This window comes from Macaca fascicularis, chromosome 11 (assembly GCF_037993035.2).
Source record: "Macaca fascicularis isolate 582-1 chromosome 11, T2T-MFA8v1.1".
Taxonomy (NCBI): domain Eukaryota; kingdom Metazoa; phylum Chordata; class Mammalia; order Primates; family Cercopithecidae; genus Macaca; species Macaca fascicularis.
This window is the reverse complement of record NC_088385.1, coordinates 17996242-18015988: the sequence shown is the minus strand read 5'-3', so window position 1 is coordinate 18015988 and position 19747 is coordinate 17996242. Positions and strand designations below refer to the sequence as shown.

Sequence of the window (19747 nt, the reverse complement as noted above, 5' to 3'; positions counted from 1 at the left end):
GGCTGGTAATTATAATACTAGTTCTTACATGAAGAGAGGGTGTAAAAATCAAATCCGATGAGGGATATGAAAGCAGGTCCAGCACAGCTCGCATATTAATTGTCTTTATTACGGTCTGAGAATAATGGAGTATGACTCCAATGCAAATCCTATAAATGCTGATCTTGTGAGAAGGACAAGAAGTTTTTGGAACTTTCTCAAATGTATGAGTAGAATTTCAATTGAATTCCGTGTTTGTTTTTCCTAGCATCTCTCAGTTTCCAATCCAGTCTGGATTTCATTCCAGTCATTTGCTAGCCTTGCATTACCTTCTCCTTCAGTTTCCTCTTGGGTATCATGGAGAGAGAATTAAAAATACTTCAAAGAGATATTGTAAGGATCATTTGAAGTAAGGATTAGAAAACACCACGTAGTGATGCTTTCTTAGGCAAGCTTTTAACCGAGGAAAGCTGCCCTTCGGTGACAGCCTAGAGGCCTGGAAATGACCAGTGAAAAAGGGAAGCCCGTCTTGGGTGCAGCAAGTTAAAGACCCAAGCTCGCAGGCCTGGGAGGCAGCGCGGCGGGAGGAGCCTACCCCTGAACCCAGTAGGGGGCGCCGAAGCGCCGCACTGCAGCATCCTGGCCGCGGAGCGCAGCGGCCTTGGCCGGGCTCAGCTCGCGTCCTGCCGCAGTCCCTCCGCCGCTAGTCGGAGCGAGCTAGAGTGAGGAGACCCCCGCCGGGCCAGTGGCACTTGCTTCTGCGGCTAGTCCCACCCACGACCGCAGCCCAGCAACTGGAAACGCAACCCGAAGCCTGGGCTGCTCAGCGTGGGAGGGCTTCGCGATCTTGGGGGACCCATTCCGAACTTGCAGAGAGGACCGTGGCTCTCCTGGCCTGGAGAGTGTGAACAGGTGAGTGTCACGCACGTGTCCAGGTGGCTCTTTCGGGACGACTTCCTGCAGACCCATTCCGAGCCCCTGAGCGCACTCGGCCTCTGAGTCAGTCCTCTTGGTCACCGGGTCCTCCTCCCAGGGTGGCTTTGGGGTTCGCTGAGAGGGAGATGTGAACACCGGCAGCCTGGCTTGACAGGGCTCTCCTAGCTGAGAAGAAAAATGCCCTTGTGACTTAAGGCTGCATTTTCTCCCTAGCCTGAAAGCAAGTGACTTGCAGTCCACAATGGGTTTGTTTATTATTGCGAGATACCTGTTGATTTCAGAGCAACATTAAATAGCCAAGAGGCTTATACAATTAATCCTGGTTTGCTGTGGGTACTGCGTAGTGATAAGAAGAGGGAGAATTCCTCGTAATGAGACCAGGAAAACTTAGTTTCAGAACCAGAGAAGGGGAGGCCAAAAAAGAAGAGAATCTCATTTCCAGGACTAGACTAGGGTCTTTGCTTCCCTAAATAGCTACAGTTGATTTTGATGAGCGCCTGAAAACAGAAGTTCCAAGCATGATTACCTTATAAAGATGCTTGCTTGCCCCACCCCCAAGAGGAAGCAGAAAGCATGAACCTTGATAAATATAGCCTTGAGAATGATTTATTAGGAATGAAAACTTTCTTTAAATAAGTAAGTAAATAAGGTTACAGTGATCTAAATATCATAGGTCTAACAGAGTGTAAGCTCTTCGAAGGGAGCTACTTTTATTTGTATGTGCGTAGTGTAAGTGTGGAATAAATCATTGAATGCATCACTAATAATACAGGATTTGGAGGCTAGCGTTTTTCCTTTTTCCTTTAATTTATGTTTAGGAAAAAAAAAACCTACACCTTCAAACTAAATAGGTATGACTTTACCTCTAGGAGTGATAGGAGCTGAGATGTTTTTGTCCTAATAAAGCACCGTCCACCTAAAAAGTGAATGGTAAATTTCAGCCCTACTCAGAATATTTCAGCAGAACATTAGGACAAATGGATTTTCTTAGATCCACATATTGAAGCTCTCAGATTATGAATTATTGTGAACATCAGAAACTTGGCAACAGTTTACTTATTACAACAATTTACAAATTTATTTTTGTTTTCTATCTTGTCAAATGTAACTTTTCACATTTTCATGTGAGAAATAAAATGTTGAAGAACTCATGTCAGTTTTGTGTCTTCCTTTAAGTGATTTTTCTAAACATAACACTAGGTTGACAATAACCAGCTGTATCTTTATTAGGTTATAAATGGAAGAAATAGCTCACACAATTTCTCTTTCTTAAGTGAAATTCCTATGCCTCTGAGGCCATTTAGGAGTTACTAAAAAATGGGACTTGTCATTTTTTTTTTAAATCACATTTGATGGCTACTTTCATGAAATATTAATCAGAGAGATAATTACTTGCATTTTATATCCATGGATATTAACAGTTTTGCATGAAATAGAAAATTATTGTTTATACTAGCTGCAGACACTTCAATGTTTCAAAGAAATACTTGCCAGCACCTCTTCTCATTTATAATTTAAATAGTTAATGTATCTCCATATATTATGTTTCTGTGATGAAGCACTAAACCTTGAAGACATAGGGGCCTTTTCTTAATGAATGCATCTAAAGTGACAAATAAGGAAATCTTTTTATCTTTAGCCAAAAATATGGGACTGGACAAATTGCAGATGTTTAAGCTTCTGGTTTTTGTTATTAATGATTACTTAGACACTTTTTCATTATTGAGGATGAAGTAAACAATAGCTAATGTTAATGTTGATTTTTCCTTCCTTCAGAGGAAGCTCTGGCACTTTGAAAATCAGCAAATACAAAACCTTGTTAGGTACAGGATGATAGCTTAAATACATAAGGAAGAAAACAATTGCATGTTAATGTCTTTGTAGAAATACTTTTTCAGAAGGGTTTCCACTTTTTTATTTCTCTCTCTTAAGAAGCTCTTTGTAAAAATTTATAGATGGAAAAAGTCTAGCAGGAACAGTTAACACATTTAGATAACATATTTGTGTTTAAAACGTCTTTACAGACTTGAAAACTGAATGAATTATGAAGACTGATGTGATTAAGTTTAACACGGGTAAAAGTGCAGTGTTGTATTTAGGTTTAAGCCATTGATTGCAAAAGTTCAGAAAGCGGGGGTCTGCAGTCCATGTAAAAGATGTGAGGCTTATTGTGATTGGCTGTGCTACAGTACAGCCATGGTATGCAGATTAACGATAGTGAAAATCTCAGGGAATTTATACTGGGTCAGTTTGTCAGGTCATATCTCAAAGTGGAATGCAGTGGACACCACGTTTTTAAAGTGATTAAGATGTTGAGGAGGCAATGCACATGATGAAAAAGGGAGTAAAGGTCAAAAAAACATAAACGAGAGTGTGCATTCCAGGAAGAACAAGTGGACAGGCTGGGCCTCAAGTTCCTAGAAAAAGGAAGCCTAGGATGGAGCAAGGGTCCTACTAGACACTAGGATCCTTGAACGGTTCTGAGTGAAATAAAAAGTTGACTTATTTTGAGTTATTTCATAGAGAAAAACCAGGACAAATGAGTAGAAGCCACAAGGAGACAGATTAGAGCTCAATATTAGAAAGGCAGTTTCTCCTAATTGGAGAAATGAAGCAGCTTTCAGAAGTAATGAGCCTACCTTTCATACCTGGAAGTGGTAAGTCAGGAATGCAATATGGAATGATTGTTATGTCCTAAGGGAAGATTCTTGCTAGAAGAATGGCTAGAAGATTCCTTCAGATGACCCCCACTCCAGCCCCCACCACCACCAAAGCTCTTTCCAAATTTACATTTCCGTGGTCCTAAGAACCTAGATGTCTTTCCTAAAGCACCAAACTAAATAAGATGTGCTTACTTTGTACGTAATGTTATTTCCCAAGTTTTAAGACAGCATTATAAACTAATTTACTTGAAGTCATCATAGAAAAGGAATAATAACTTGGAGCATGGCATTTATTGTTTGTGTACCAGGGCATGGTGCCCAGCAAAATATAAAAATATAATCTACATATTATATATTGATTCCTAGAACATGTGTATCTGTATCTGTCACATGACTTCATCATGTGATCAAGTGTGAATTGAGATAAAATTTAACTTTGAGATGCAAAATTGAATTGTGTTGCATTGGAATTGACTAATATGAATGTATATTATTCAACCCAAAGAGACATGAAGAGGCCCAAAAGTGACTTTCTCCATTGCCCCACTGCATGTATTTGTACCCTGAATGTTTACAGATAGATGGTAAATGTGTGTATTCACATACTTTAAGTATTTACTTTCTATTACTACCAAGAATCAATACCTTCATAAAAAAATTTCTTGAGGAAGTACTTTAGAAATGCTATTGTGTGTGATATGCTAATGCATGTTTTAGTACCAACCAGATCAAAATCCAAGTCCTGAATCTACCATTTATTAGCTAAATCATTTCCAGTAAGTTACCATAGACTTCTCACAGGATAGTGGTAAAGATCAAACTAGAAAATGTTGATAAAGTGAATGGTGGCTGGCATATACTAGATGCTTAATAAATATTAATTCATTTTCCAGTCTCTTATGAATTCCCAAATTTCTTTTGTTTAAGGATTGTGGACTCTTCCAAGATTTACAATGATATGGTGAATCCAAAGACTGGAACCAAAAAGATTTGCTCAGTGTTTTAGTTTTAACAACAGTAAATTGTCTACCAGCACCCATCATGGCTAAAAGTGCAGAGGTCAAACTGGCAATATTTGGGAGAGCAGGCGTGGGCAAGTCAGGTAAGATTTTCACTGTGGTTGTTGTAGTGTGTGTGTGTGGGTGACTGTGTTTCTTTATTATCGTTTCTTGGGATTGGTCAGGTGGGTAGCTGATATTTCTCCTATGCTCATTTGTTACTCTTTTAGATAAAGTCTCTTCATCTAGAACTTTTAGTTTGCCTAATTGAATGTTATATATCCTTTTGCTTATTTATGTTGAAGTAGCTTTGCTGATAACACACAGATAATGGATATATCAGAGGTCTTGGCATTCTGATTTTTAACAACCTCCAAAGAAATCAGATCGTGGAAATTATAAAATACATACTTGTGCTTTTCTCTATGTATACAATCTTGAGGGACTGAGTTTACATATCATTCATTTTTATATTCTCAGCAAACAGCCCAGTGTCAAGCATGTGTTAGGTGCTTTAAAAATGCTTAAGTGAATCTAGCTTTATCAGAAGCAGAATTGCATTATTGCCCAACACTCGAAAATCCTGAGGATTCCTGAAACTTTAGGAGTGCATGCCCTTAAGCAAGATAGCTATTGCGAATCCCTCTGCAGTGAATTTAAATTAGCAAGTTCTGGCTAACATCAGTAATTCAGAGACTTTGTTCCCCATCTGAGAAATCACTAGCAGACCTTTAAGATTAAGGGTGAAATGGTGGAAGTGAAAAATGTATCTAATATCTAGTTTGAAAAATATATCTTCGATCTTACAATTAAAGAATTCCAAAGTCGAGGTTGCTAAAATATTAGGGGCAGCATGACCTTTCAGGGTAACCTCTTGCCTTAGTGTCTTACTGGAGGAAGGAACCATAATTAACTGTACACAGAGCTTTTGGTTCTCAGGAAAGGATTCAAACAGGTATCTGGTAGGTGCATGTTTGTAGAGGGAAACCTGTTTGGAAATAAGCTGTATAATCCAATACATTAGGTAATCCACAAAATCTTAGACAAATACACATAATAGCTTTTTAATTCTGTGACCAACCTTTCTTTTGTAACCTGCTTCTGGTTTAATTTCAGCAGTAATCTTCCCTCTTCTAAGTCTTTGTCTCTTCTTTTTCTTTTAATTTTTTCAAAAGTACTCTTTCCTGCTACCACCCTTTTCTTCTGTTTGCTGTTTGCTCTTGCCTCTGGCAGAAACCACGCAAGGAAAATAGATAGTTGGCAAGGCTAAGAACCTGCCAGCCTTCACACGACTGAAGATAGTTAAACTCCTCCCTGTTAATCTCCTCAGTGTTTTCTAATGGCGTGAGAACCTAATTTCCGTAGCTGGTGGAAGGATCTGGAGAATGAGGAAATGATTCCCGTGAATGGAGGATGGAGGGAAGGGAGTGTGGGAGAAGATGCACACTGCCAGCAAGAGCTTGTCTAACTCCTTGTGAGTGCAGGGTCCAGGCTTGAGGCTGACCGTTTATTCCTTCATTCCAGACTTCCCATGGGCAATAAGGGAAGGAGATTTTTAAAAACCTTGTATCGTTTGTTAAAATAACCTACATGCGATTTAAGAAGTCAAACATAAAAAAAAAAAACTCAGGTGAGAGAACCACATAGCTGTACGTGTGTCCATTCATTTCCCATCTTCATGATCTCAGAGCACGCTGGGTGTCTCCTGTCAAGGCTCATGCATCAGCCTGAGCTGGGACACCTGTTTTCATTGCCTTTCCCCACATGGTTTCAATTATTCCTCTCATTCTCACCTGACCATTTTTCCTTACGCATTTCTTTGTCCACTACTTCATCTTTTTCTTTTCTTCAAGCTTATTGAATATGAGTTCTTCCCTTACTGTCTTATCTGTTTTTTTATTCTCCCATTCATTACTTAAAACATAGCCATCTTCTGTTATAACCACGCTCCTGAAACTGCTTTTGCTAACGTCACTACCAAACAATAACCAACACATCTAATGATCATTTTCCAGTTCTGATCTTCTTAGACTTCTTTCTCTCATCACACCAATGCTTATTCTCTCCTGAAATTCCTTCCTTCCCAGGCTCCCATGACATCACACTCTTTGGCTTTGCTGCTCTCTCTCCATTGCTCCTAACTAGCTGTTTTCATGGTTTGCTCTTCATCTGCCCACTTCTCAAAGTTGAAGCTTCCAGGGTTCTAGGTATCATCTTCCTGTGTCCTTAACTCCATACACTGCCGCTAGAAGTGCAACTCATACCCAGAGCTGAAGATAACACCTGCACAGGGAGATCAAATTCTGCTGAACTTAATTTTATTTTATGTAACATGCACAGGTTGAAATTGCTCACTAAGTTTCTTTCCAACTCTAACAACATTCAAATCTTCTTTGGACTGTTTTCTCTATTTGCCTTAAATACATTCCACCATTTGTGTTTATTTTCATTTAGGTGAAAATGACAATGACGGACTACATACCTTTAACAATTGCCTTTTTGTCTGTCATCTGTAAACAGACAGTGTTTTCCTTTTTCACCATTAAATTATTTTTCTGAGACCTGTAACTGCACCTCACATTTTAAAAGCAGCACTTGTTTGATGCATGGGTGACAATTGTGAAGCCTTTTTCCATAGTTCAGTGAAAACGACTACAGACTACTTCGTATCTACCAATTTGATTTTAAGACACTAGGTCTCCTTCTGTCACTCAGGCTGGAGTGCAGTGGCATGATCATAGCTCTCTGCAGCCTCCAACTCCTGGACTCAAGGGATCCTCCCACCTCAGTCTCCCCAGTAAGTAGGACGACAAGTGTGTGCTACCACGCCTGGCTCATATGCAACCATTTTGAAAATAGACTACAACAATATTGAATTTATGTTGATTCTAATTCTTTGTGAATATGGCTATTTGATGTCTCTGCCTCATCATTGTGTCACGCATTTCTCTTTCTACTGCAGAGGCTTTAACAATCTTATAGGTAATTTTTCCTTGTTTAAGTCTGCAAGAAATTATACCTGTTGGAATGTAATTCAGTAACTCTTCACTGAATTGTTTCAGAGGCTTCACGTCTTCCTTGTCCCCTCTACTTTCCTCACACTTAATACCAGTAGGAATTGAGGATAAACAAGACTTTATTGCCCATTTGCTAACAAGGAGTCGTATGGCTTGAAATCAGGAGTGCGAGCTTTTGTTAGCCCTGTGAACTTGGCAACTTTGGCAAGTTACTTAACCTGTCAATTTCTTCAACTATGAAAAACATATAATAGCACGTCAGTTGTTACTAGGATTGAATGAGTTGTTACATGCAAGTGTTCCTGGCACATTGCAAATGCTCAAAATTAGCTTATATTATTATAATTTGTTAAGGTATGCTTTTTTAATTTGTAAGTTCCACAGTGAAAACATACAATTAAAGATATACTTGCGTTCAAGTGAGTATTTTGGTTTTCACTAAGTCAGACAGCTTATAAGGTAAAAACTCCATATCCCTGCTCAGCATACCCTGAACACACACACACACACAAACACACACACATACTTTCTCTCTTTTTCTCTTTCTTAAACCTAAAATCTGGTTAATGTCAATTATAGCTTGACTACAGATGATCGTAACAATACTTCATATGGCTTATATTTAATCTTGTAAAAAGCCAGAAATATGTTAGTGTCACCAATAAATTAACACCTTTAAATGTGAAAGTGCTTCTGGTATGTGGCAGATGGCTTCCTAAGCCCAGGTGATAGATAGGCCCTCTATATTTAAAACAGAATTTAACATTTACCAGAACTTTTTCATTGACAGTTTGACCATAGACTTGTCAGCAGAGGCAAAATTTAATAGTGTGCTAATTACTAAGGAGTACTGATAAAACATGTGAGGGATGCGTGTATGTGCACACACGTGTGTAATATGTAAGTATTTACATGGTCTGCTGTACTGGGGAATTCTTGTTCCTTCTAATTGTATCTTGCAGTTCGGTCTTCAAGTGAGCTTGCTGGCATAGGGATAGTACGGTGAACTCTATGGGGACGCTGCAAAGTGTAGGGTCATGATTTCCCAGCCCTTCCTATCTTTTGTTGCCCCAGCCGGGTAAACATTTACTTTCATTGGCTAAGGGTGAAGCATTAATAATGTGGCATGCAGGGCACAGATTTCCTTGTGTGCATCAGCCTATATTTTGACAAGCTCCAAGTAATTAAAGTGATAGGACTTGCCGATCAGCCTAGAATGCACACGTTTTTATTTCAGTGCTTCTTGTAGTTGTATTATTCAAATTCGTAGTAAGTGTGGGAGGGGGCTGATAGAGAAACAACTGAAATTGTAAATTTAGTTTCACAGTTGACATTCTCATTTTAGAACTGAAATATTGTGTGCCACTGCTAACTATATTGCTTGAAAGGGCTAGCTAGTCTCAAAGTTAATTGAGTAATGCTATCCTGTAATTCAAAAGCCAATTGGTGCACTCATCCATGAAGGCTTAAGTTCATAGACTCAGATTGCTAGGCTATAAACTGGGTGCCAAAAACAAACAAGCTTGTGATATTTTTTTCTGTGGCACAAAGAGAAGCGATTTTTCATCCTATTTTTTGTTCTTGCCTGCTTTATTCTCTGTCAATTATAAAAAAAATTTTTTAAAGCTTTTTTCATCTTATTTTCAAGTGGGACAGGGACTATTCTAATTTTAAATGTGACTTTTAAGATAACCACCAAAACCCGCTTTAAAATATATGTATACTTCAGACTGAGATATATGTATGAGATCTCATATATATAAAATAAAAAACAGAAACATCAGTCGCCTCTCGGGTAGATCAATTTTCTTACGCTATAGAACTACCTTTTGTGTTTTAGAACTTTTTCTCTACTTAAGTAGCTATATACCAATTTTTCCCCTTCTTCAGGCTGAATGGCATAGTATGATGCTTTTCGAACATTGTTTTCAAAGTACATCTAATAAGAGAAAGAAAGATCTAGGGGGTTTGGGATATGTAAGCATCTCAGAATCATGTAAGCATTTTGCATGTTTTATAGTTATATAAAATGTATGCAAAACTTACTATGAATTCCTAATATATCAGTTTGTTTAAACATAAAAACAATCTGCCCTAAAACTCAGTGACTAAAATGGACTTTTCAGGAAGACATAACAAGTTTATTTGTGGCTCTAATATCACATAGGTTTCAGGTCCACTTGAGGACCACAGGTATAAGAAGTAGCCTCGGCTGTGCATACCATGTGAACGTGAAGACAGGCAACAACGCTGTATCTCAGTTTTTACCTCCTTGAGGACCCATTAAACTTTTGGAGCATTATTTTCTAAGATTCTATGTATTTTTCACCATCAATCACAGATTTTTGTTTTATTTTTCGTTGACAAATAGTAACCGTAAATATTTATGGGATATAATTTGATGTTTTGATACATATATGCATTATGGAATGATCAAACCAGGTGAATTAGCATATCCATCCCCTCAATTGTCATTTCTTTATGGTTAGAATATTTCAAATGCTGTCCGTCAGCAATTTTGAAGTGTACAATACATTATTATGAAGTATGGTCACCATGCTGTGCAACAGATCACCAGAACTTCTTCCTCCTGTGTAACTGAAACTTTGTACCCTATGACCAATGCCCCCATTTGGCCCATTGATACCTCTCCCAGTGACGTTAACCACCATTCCACTCTCTGTGTCTATGAGTTTGACTTTTTTAGATTCCACATATCAGTGAGATCATATGGTATTTGTTTCTCTGGGCCAGCCTTATTTCACTTAGCGTAATTTCCTCTATGTTTATCCATGTGGTTGGAAATTATAGAACTTTCTGCTTTGTTAAGGCTGAATAGCATTCCATAGTGTGTGTGTGTGTGTGTGTGTGTGTGTGTGTGTATGAGTGTGTGTGTGTATATATATACACATATACATACACACATATATATATAAAAATATAAAATGACGTTTTAAAATCCATTCATCCATTAATGGGCATTAAGTTGTTTTCATATCTTGGCTATTGTGAAAAATTTTGCAGTGAACGTGGGAGTGTAGACATAAGATTACATAATCTTTATGGTAAATTTGCTAAAAACATTAATCAAGATAAGCAAAAAGGGCAGATTATGCTTCCCTCTGCCCATGTGGATGCGGAGCTTGCATGGCCCCTTAACACATGTGTGTATATAAAGAAGCTTTTCCTAGTTGGTTTATGAAATTGAAGGATTACCAGAAATGCGGCCTATTGATTCCTTGCGTAGTTGGTGGTTAGAGGAATAATTGTTTTTTAAAGAACTGGACCAAAGGGAGGGAGGTGGTTTTGAGACAAGTTTGGATGTGTTTAGAAGAGCCTTTCTGTTGTCCTAAAATATAGTGCTCTGGTTACCTGTGGCTTTACAGCATTTGTCTCTTCCTTCACCTGCAAAGACAGAAAAGCGAAAAGAGGCAAACAGCCTAGATGTGTCAATTGTAATTTGTTTTTTCTACCCCAAGACCAATGAAACCATGTTTTCAAATTGCAGGTGTATGCCCATGTATATGTATAAAAGGCAGACCTCTGTGCAATTCCTAAGTCATTGTTGACCTTTCTTGTATGCCCAGGAAGTAAAAAGAGAAATGGTGCTTAAGATGGCATAGGAAAATAGAAGTAAACAAAAAGCTAGAAAAAAATGAAAATTAATTGTTACTGGTAGGTGGCTAAGTACTTTGCAGGTTGACAATGACCATTTCTTAGTTAAGGCTTTTCTCTTAAGAAAAATATAATTGGGGGGAAAACAATACTGGAAAACAAAACAAAACAAAATCAAGAATTATTTTTCAAAGCCAAAAGGGCGTATCTCTGTTCTTGCTTTTTTTATTGGAATATATTATTAAAATTCAATTGTCCTTTATTTTAAACTAATGGCTAATTTATTCATTGAAATGTTTCTGTAGTTAAATACTAGCTATCTATTAATTCCATTTTGATCTCGACTTGTTTTCTTGGCAACTTGAAAAGACTAACTTTAAGTGGAGGGAAGAAAATTTTAAATCATCCTTGTAATTCCTCTTTTTATTCCTGGTATTTCTCCAACTTATGGGTTTGCGGAAATCAGCCAGATTTTCAAGGTGGTACTGGCCTTGAAGCCAAAATTCCAGTGCAAATGCATGTCTGTTGCTACAGCTGCCTTTGAAAATTGATGTGGTTTCAGAAAAACAGCCATAATTTCTTCCATCCCATAGAAAATGAGTTGCTATATTGTAAAGGCCAGGCAGTCTGAAATAGATAATTTCAGCATGAATAAACAAATATGTAAAGCTTATCCATACATATGAGAGATACATGTGAGAGAGATCTTTGGCGAGATCACCCAGCTTGTTGGTGCTAGAGCCAAGTCTAGAATTCCAGTCTATGACTCAACGCAAGGCTCTTGCAACTTTGCTATCAAAGGTTTTCATTTTGTATCATTCAGTTATTTTCCATATCTTCTCAGATATTTTATATTAGGAAATGAAATGACCATTAGAATTTTATCATACAAACTTTGTAAAACCTGATGGATCTTGTTTTTATAAGAAATTCACAGTAACCAATAAATAACCGATGCATGGCAAAGCCCTCTGGGAGTACCAGGTGCATTACTAACCAAAATAGCCAAAATTCTCAGCAACTTTTATATAAAAGAGTGTTCTCCTGTGATGCAGTATTCTATTTCTTATAGCCTCGGATCAAGTGTTAAAAAAAAAAAAAAACTGGTGAATCATCTTTTGCTAAAGAATGTGTTCCTCATTGTTATGTAAATAGCCTACGTTACACTGTGTCCTGTCCTTATGATCTGATAGTAAAGAAGCACACAATTGACTGTAAACATTGAGATTAAAACCTCATTTTAATTTCATCCTTATCTCCTTGTATTCATCTGCCCAATGATGGATTCATTTGTTCTTTTTCAATTTTTACAGAATGCAGGTAAAATTTTTACAGAATGCATTTTACCAAATGAAATTATGGCACTGAAGGTACTTTGAAAAATTACAAGTCTGATACAAATGTGGGCTTAATACTAAGGTTCTGTTATTATTGATCTGCATCCATTTTTTTTCCCTTATGTTTCTTAACATTTGTGTTTGGAGAAGCAGCATGGTGAACTCTTTGGCTGTCTACTACTGAAGGCCAGATGAATACACTCAGTCCAGCAGTTGGCTGTTTGTGTTCCTCCATGGACTGCCCAACAGGGAGGAATGTGACAGCATATCCAGAGGTTGTAGTTTCAATACCTTAGGAAGTTTTGGTTTCAAATATGTCACATGAAGAGACATTGAGTTGATTTTTTTTTTTTTAAGTATCAGTATGTAAAGTGGGCAGTCGAAAAGGAGAGGAGGGTTTAGGACAATAACTTAGGCTTATGCCTTATCGGAGAAGGGAACATGGTGTGTTCATATAATGTTTTAATAATCAAATCTTATCTTTATATAAATTAAAGCTTTAAAACATTTTAATATTTTTGATAGAGTTTTCAGTTAACATATATGTACATGTATGTGTATGTGTGTGTATTTATCTATTTCTCTACAGTCTTAAAATATAGTTTTATTCATTCAGTTGTTCATTCAACAAGTATCTGTTGAGCACCAATTTTGTGTTCAAGAAGAGCTGGTCTGGTACCCCTGCATATCATGCAGGATCCATGTACCTACCAAAAAGGCAAAGCAGTAGCTGTTTCTGTTCATTACACCTCTAGAGCCTCATGCAGTATTTGACACATACTAGGACTTAATAAATAAATGAAACATTTGAATTAGACTATGTTGTCTAGTTTGGCACACGTGCTTTAAAACTGTATCAAGGGTCATATGTTTTAAATAGCCTCCTTATTATGACCAAAGTGGTTTCCTTGCCTGAACTTGACTGTCTCCAGTGACAGGAATGCAGCATGACCGGAAGTAAATCATTCTTGCACATCCGCCTTTGCACAACTGTATCAGTCAGGGTTCCCCAGGGAAACACAACCAATAGAATACACACACTTACATTCATTCATTCAAAGGAATTGTCTCTTTTGATTGTGGCAGCTGGCAAGACTGAAATCTCTAAGGTTGGCAGGATGGAAACTCAGGCAGGAGATAATGTTGCAGTCTTAAGGCAGAATTTCTTCTGCTCTAGGAAACCTCAGTTTTTTCATTTAAGGCCTTCCAAGAACTGGGTGAGGCCCACCCATATTATCAGGGGTAGTCTCCTTTACTACTATCAGTCTACTGATATTAACTACATAGACAAAACCCTTACATTAGTGTTTGTGTTCCTCCATGGACTGCCTAACAGGGAGGAATGTGACAGCATATCCGGAGGTTGTAGTTTCAATGCCTTAGGAATTTTTGGTTTCAAATATGTCACATGAAGAGTGTTGGAATAAAATTATTCCAACAGTTCTTCCTGTTTGTTGCTTTTCCTTCTTTGGAACCAAAGGATTTTCTGTAGCTTGTAGGCATTGACTTTAACTTTATCCCCTCAGTGTCACATAGAGCATGATAAATCCCTCTTCTTATGACAGCCCTTCACAAAATTGAATATAGCCAGCATGCCTTGACTCATGCCTGAGTCTCTTCTTCTATAGTCTAGCTACAAAGAGTCTCTTAGTTTACCCCCATGAGGTCATAGCATCATCCTTTCTCTTTTGCTCTACAATGCACTCCATGAAATGTGGACCTGAAATTGAAGACAGACATTTCAGATGTGGTGTACCCAGAACAGATCAGAGCATAACTGTGATTTTGCTTCTAGATCCTTTATTTCTGCTGAGGCATCCTAAGGTCACTGTTGGTTTCAGGATGAGAGACAACATGATGTTGGCTCATGGGGAGTTTATTGCAAATGGAGACTGTTTTTTTTTTTTTTTTAATGTATGTCATTGCTGAGCCAAACCTTCCCCAATCTGTACCTGAGCAATGTGTGTATGTTTCACCCAGGTATAGATGTTTATTTTCATTCTCTTAAGTATTATTTTGTTAGATTTAATCAATTATCCTGGCGCATCAGGAGCCTTTTGGATCCAGCATGTCTGTTATCCCTCCCCACTTTCTATCATCTGGAAATGTTTGTTTTGGAACATTATAGACCCTTGTGACACTCTCATTGAATCACAGAATTTTCCACTTTGGTATTATTTAGCTCATTGAGACGATGAGATATTCTAGTGAAATTATGTCACTTTTTGGATAACTTACAACTGGTTAACAAAAACATAGGTCTTTGGTTCTTGGTGTAGGCACGTTAACACTGTATCACATTGCTTCTGTGGTCAGTAAATAACTTCTGTTTAGGAGATTTGCCATAACCAAGGTGAGCTGGGGAGAAGCCTCACAGTTATAATCTCCTGCTTAATATTATATTTTATGTCTCTTGTTTCTCTCTGCCATGCTTTTCTTAGGAATTAAGACACATTGCTACAGAAAGTGCATAACAGTGATCAACCATTATTGGCCCAAATATCTATCCTATGCAGAAACTCATTTCCCAGGCATTTGTTCCAAGATATGTATGAATACTTTTGTACTAAAATGGCTGAATTTATGTGATTTAGCACTGCTGCTGCAAACCAAACCAGAGCTGAGTTTGGAAATGTATTTTTTTATTGGATTATAACAGTTGATATCAAACTTTACCATGCCTCGGGATCACCAGCAGGGCTTGTTAAAATGTATGTTTCAGGACCCCACCTTCAGAGATTCTGATTCAGTAGGTCTGCACTGAGGCCAGAGAATTTGTATTTCTAACAAGTTCTTCAGTGATGCTGATGCTGCTAATCTAGGGCCCACACTTTGGGAATCATTGTGTTAAGTTTGCTGAGTACTCAATTTCCATTTGAGGCATGTGTTTTCAGCTTCAGAAAATCGTATCACTTTTTGTGAGCTGCACATTCAGTGCATTGAGTGCCAGGCCCTGTTGGGTGTATACTGACACTGTAGTAATAAAACAAGGAGCTGTCTACCTTCATGGAGTTCACATTCTAGTGAGAATAGACTACGTGAGTAAAAAAATATTCTGTGGGCCAGAGCACATGGGAAGCTTTCCTGCGGTTCCTTAAAACTAGAACTTTTTGTTTACATCATAGAAGGGTGAATTTTGTTTAAAAATAAAATGTAAGCCTCAACAATTGTGACAGGGTGAACTTTGATTTTAAGATGATACTTTGTGCTATTTGATAATAGTGGGAATGGATTGAGCTAGATTGCATGGTAAGTGTTTGGGGATTAAACATATAGTCTATGTCCCTGTTACAAATTTTCTGCTGATAGAAACTAAGTAGCCGTATAGAAGTTGAACCCATAACCTTGAGCTTATTGACACCTTGCTCCATATAGTTAAGTTTTAGATAAAACCAAATTAAAGTCAGATTGTTTTTCTTTCCCCAGTATTTGGAAAAATGATTTTAAATTGCTCTTTGATGGTGGCATTTATAAAACTTATGCAATGGTAAATAGAATGAACAGCAGTGTTGATTAAAGTTCCTAAGTTTCCACTGTTTTAGGTACAAAGATAACATCTTTTCCTCAATGATGCATTTCCTGTTTTTTGAATCTTTAAAAAATTTCTTTCTTGTTTTGTGCCATTGGACTAATTTAAGAGGTGAAGTCCAAAAGAAAAAGTACGAATAAAAAATGGTGACTATTTGTCTGAAAAGTAATTGAGTTATTTTTGCAGTAAGAACCCCATAAATTACAACTGAATCTAACAACTGAGCCAGCTTCCTAGTCATTTGGAAGCACATGTTGAGTTTGATGGTTTAATGGAAGACTCAACCACACATGGTACTATGAATAATAGTGATCTGTTCCAAAGCCTGGGACTTTTTTTCCATTCAAATATTTCGTATCTTAAATCTACTTTTTAGCGGTGCTCCGAAAGGGGTAAAATCAAGAACACAGTACATTTGAGTCTTCAGGTCCCACAATTTCTTATGTCTCTCACTTTTCAGTTTATTAATATTTATTAAAATCCTACTGTGTTCCCAATTCTTCCACCCTTTCTTCAGTCCTCCCCCTATAAGCCCAATAAAATGCTAATATTTGTGAGAGAAGTTCAAAGAAATATGTAAAATTTTTCTTGTCCTCAGGGACCATAGTGTTTTCCTGAGTATGTATAACTTACAATTCAAAATCAGCCAGTGATAGTATGTGTTCAGCAGAATAAATGATTTTTACAACTTTTTACATTGAAATAATTTTAGATAATTATACAGAGTTGCAAAAATAATAGAGAGTTCCTGTGTACCCTACACCTAATTCCCCTCAGTGATGATATCTTACATGATCACAATGCATTAGCAAAACAAGAAGATTGATGTAGATACACAATTAAGCTACAGATCCTAGAATTACTGCTTTTTGACTCAATTCAGGCCCATGGCCTATTTGAAAATACAACTAGGAAAGGATAGAGAAGGAGAAACTTTAAGAAATGGTAGAGCTCATCATGAGTTTTTAAGAAGTGAAATTTGGTAAGCTATTTATTATCAGAAATGTACATCTTTTGTTATGTGCATCTTAGCTATTTAAATTATATGTAACCAAGTTTTAGCTATTTTGTTCTGGCCATAAATGCTATAGGAGTCAATAGGAAGAAGAAAAATCAGTGAGAAATACTTGGGGAGGCCTTTAGGGAGGCAGTAAGTTTGAAATACTTTAAGTTCAGTGGGATTTTTATGGGAAGGAGTGGAAAAGCTTTTCCTCTTATTTATTGTGTTTCAAAATTATATTATCTTCATAGCAATTCACATGTTATTAATGTTGGAATTAGAAGGAGAAAAAGACCAATGTCATGAAGCTTTTCCTCTATTTTGTTTCTAGGGGCTTTATAGTTCCAGGTTTTACATTTAAGTCTTTAATCCATTTTAGTTGATTTTTTTGGTGTAAGATAGAGGTCCAGTTTCATCCTTTTGCACATGAATATTCAGTTTTCTCAACACCATTTTTTGCAGACACTATCCTTTTTCTATTGTGTATTCTTGGTGCCTTTATTGAAGATCAGTTGACCATATGTGTGGGTTTATTTCTGGGCTCTCTATTTTGTTCCATTGGTCTATGTGCCCATTTTATGCCAATATGATACTGTTTTGATTACTATAGCATTGTAATATAGTTTGAAATCAGGAAATGTGATGCCTCCAAGTTTGTTCTTACTTGAAATTGTGTTGGCTATTCTGGGTCTTTTATTGTTCCATATAAACTTTAGAATTATATTTTCTATTTCTGTAAGAAATAAAAACTTGTATTTTGGTGGGAATAGCAGTGAATATGTAGGTTTCTTTGTGTAGGATGAACATTTTAACATTATAAGTCTTCCAATTCATTAACACAAAATGTCTTTCTATTTATTTGTATCTTCCTTAATGTCTTTTATCAATGTATTATAGTTCTCAAGTTTCCTTGTGTTCCTTTCCCTTTTGTGTGTGTTTTATATGTCTGTGTGTATATTAAGAGCACTTGACATGAGATCTCATGATATTAGCATCTCATTTACCATAAGCCAACCATTGCCATGGTACTTCACACATATGAACTCATAAATTGATCAGAACTAAGTTATGTATTCACCTTGTTCTTATAGATGAGAAGATTGAGGTCCAAAGTAAGTAAGTAAGTTGCCCACGATCTTACAGGCAGTGATGGGATTTCAGTAGAGCTAGTATTCAACTCAGGCAATTTGGCTCCAGTGTCTGATTTGATTCTAGTACTCTAAAAATTTCTAACAAAATGCCAAGTACATTGTAGGCACTCAACAAATATTTTCTTCCCTTCTCCCTCCCTTGTCCTCTCTTCCATGTTACTTAGGAATACTCATTTAATCAGTATCCATGAAAAGTACTTAACCTGAACCATTGCTAGAAAAAAATGAGGAACCAGAATGGAGGAAACTGTGATTAAACTACTAAAATATCTTATGGCCTTACATTATATTGTTAGTCAACTCAGTTTTAAAAATAATATTTTTGTTCCAAATTCTGCCTATGATTTCATGTTAAAACCTCTTATTTGGCTTTCAGGGCCCAGCAGTATGTGAAGGAAGTGTTAAGGGAGGAGGATGGAAATTGTAAAGGAAGATAGAAGAGCGTAATGTTTAATATGTAAAAAATGCGAAGCGTGTCAAATATCCTCAGTGGAAAGGGAGGGTACATTAATAATTTGACCTGGCATAACCCCAGAAGCAAAACTCAGAAGCCTTTTAAAAACACAAGAGTACTAACATGTCAACATTAAGGAAAATATATAGTCAAGTCGGAATTTTTAAATGATGATATGTGTTCAAAATATTGGATTGCAGACATTTTCTTCATTATTCATCGCAATAGGAGGATGTTTTATTCTTCACTAAAATACAAGATGTTCTTGTGAACCAAATAACTGGAAGAATCAAGCCCCTACAAAGGGCAAAATGCCAGGAGGCTTCAAACATTTTGTGAGGGCAGATTGAGTAGAATTGGATCCCATCAGATAACTGGAGATCTTTTATCTGCTATGAATAATTCATGACTTCTAGGTCAATAAATATCGTTAAAAACGGTGATGCTTTTTATAAATGCAAGGGATCACTGTCATTTATGGTTGCTATGTTTTAATTCTGTAATTGATTATTCAGAATTACATGATGATGGTGCTTTTTGGATGAATGATTGGCACACATAGCTTTGATGAAAAACTGGAAACTTTACTATACAGTTTTCTCAGGTCATTTTTTCAGGTTCAGTAGAAAGGAAGTTTTGTTCACTACAAATTAAAAAATTCCTCAAGCCAAGCATCACTAAGAAAACATGAGCTCTCGTAAATGTGTCTTATTTAAAGTATGATGAAACAAGATTTTAAAAATTTTCTTGAATTATGCAATGTAGTATTGCCATAGTTTTCAGTAAGTAAACATTTCTCTCTTGGTTATCTGCAGAGTATTCATTATAGTCTCCCAAATACCTTTGTCTATTCAGCCAAGTTTATTCTGTTTGTGCACTTTGTGTGGCGTTACAATATTGTTCCCGGTATTAAGGTGTTTTATTTCTAACATGTATTGGTATGAATGGCCCAAAAATTACTGTAAAATAATTTTTTTTACAATGAAAGAATTTCATTTTGTAGAGAAGCAAATGCAAACGTACTAAAAGAAAGGAACTACCAAGAAATCTGAAATTTATTTTAATCTT

The 19747-nt window shown here is 36.8% G+C and overlaps 1 protein-coding gene across 4 annotated transcripts in view; it reads left to right on the top strand.

Annotated features, from left to right (window-relative positions):
* Positions 1 to 667: 667 nt before the first annotated feature.
* Positions 668 to 19747, top strand: part of RERG (RAS like estrogen regulated growth inhibitor) — a 113768-nt gene continuing 94688 nt past the window's right edge. For all 4 annotated transcript variants that reach the window (XM_005570242.4, XM_005570241.4, XM_074006323.1 and 1 more), the window contains exons 1-2: positions 668 to 891; positions 4506 to 4680. In XM_005570242.4, coding sequence (XP_005570299.1) covers positions 4620 to 4680 — 61 coding nt within the window. In that variant the 5' untranslated portion in view covers positions 668 to 891; positions 4506 to 4619. The remainder of the gene's footprint in view (positions 892 to 4505; positions 4681 to 19747) is intronic.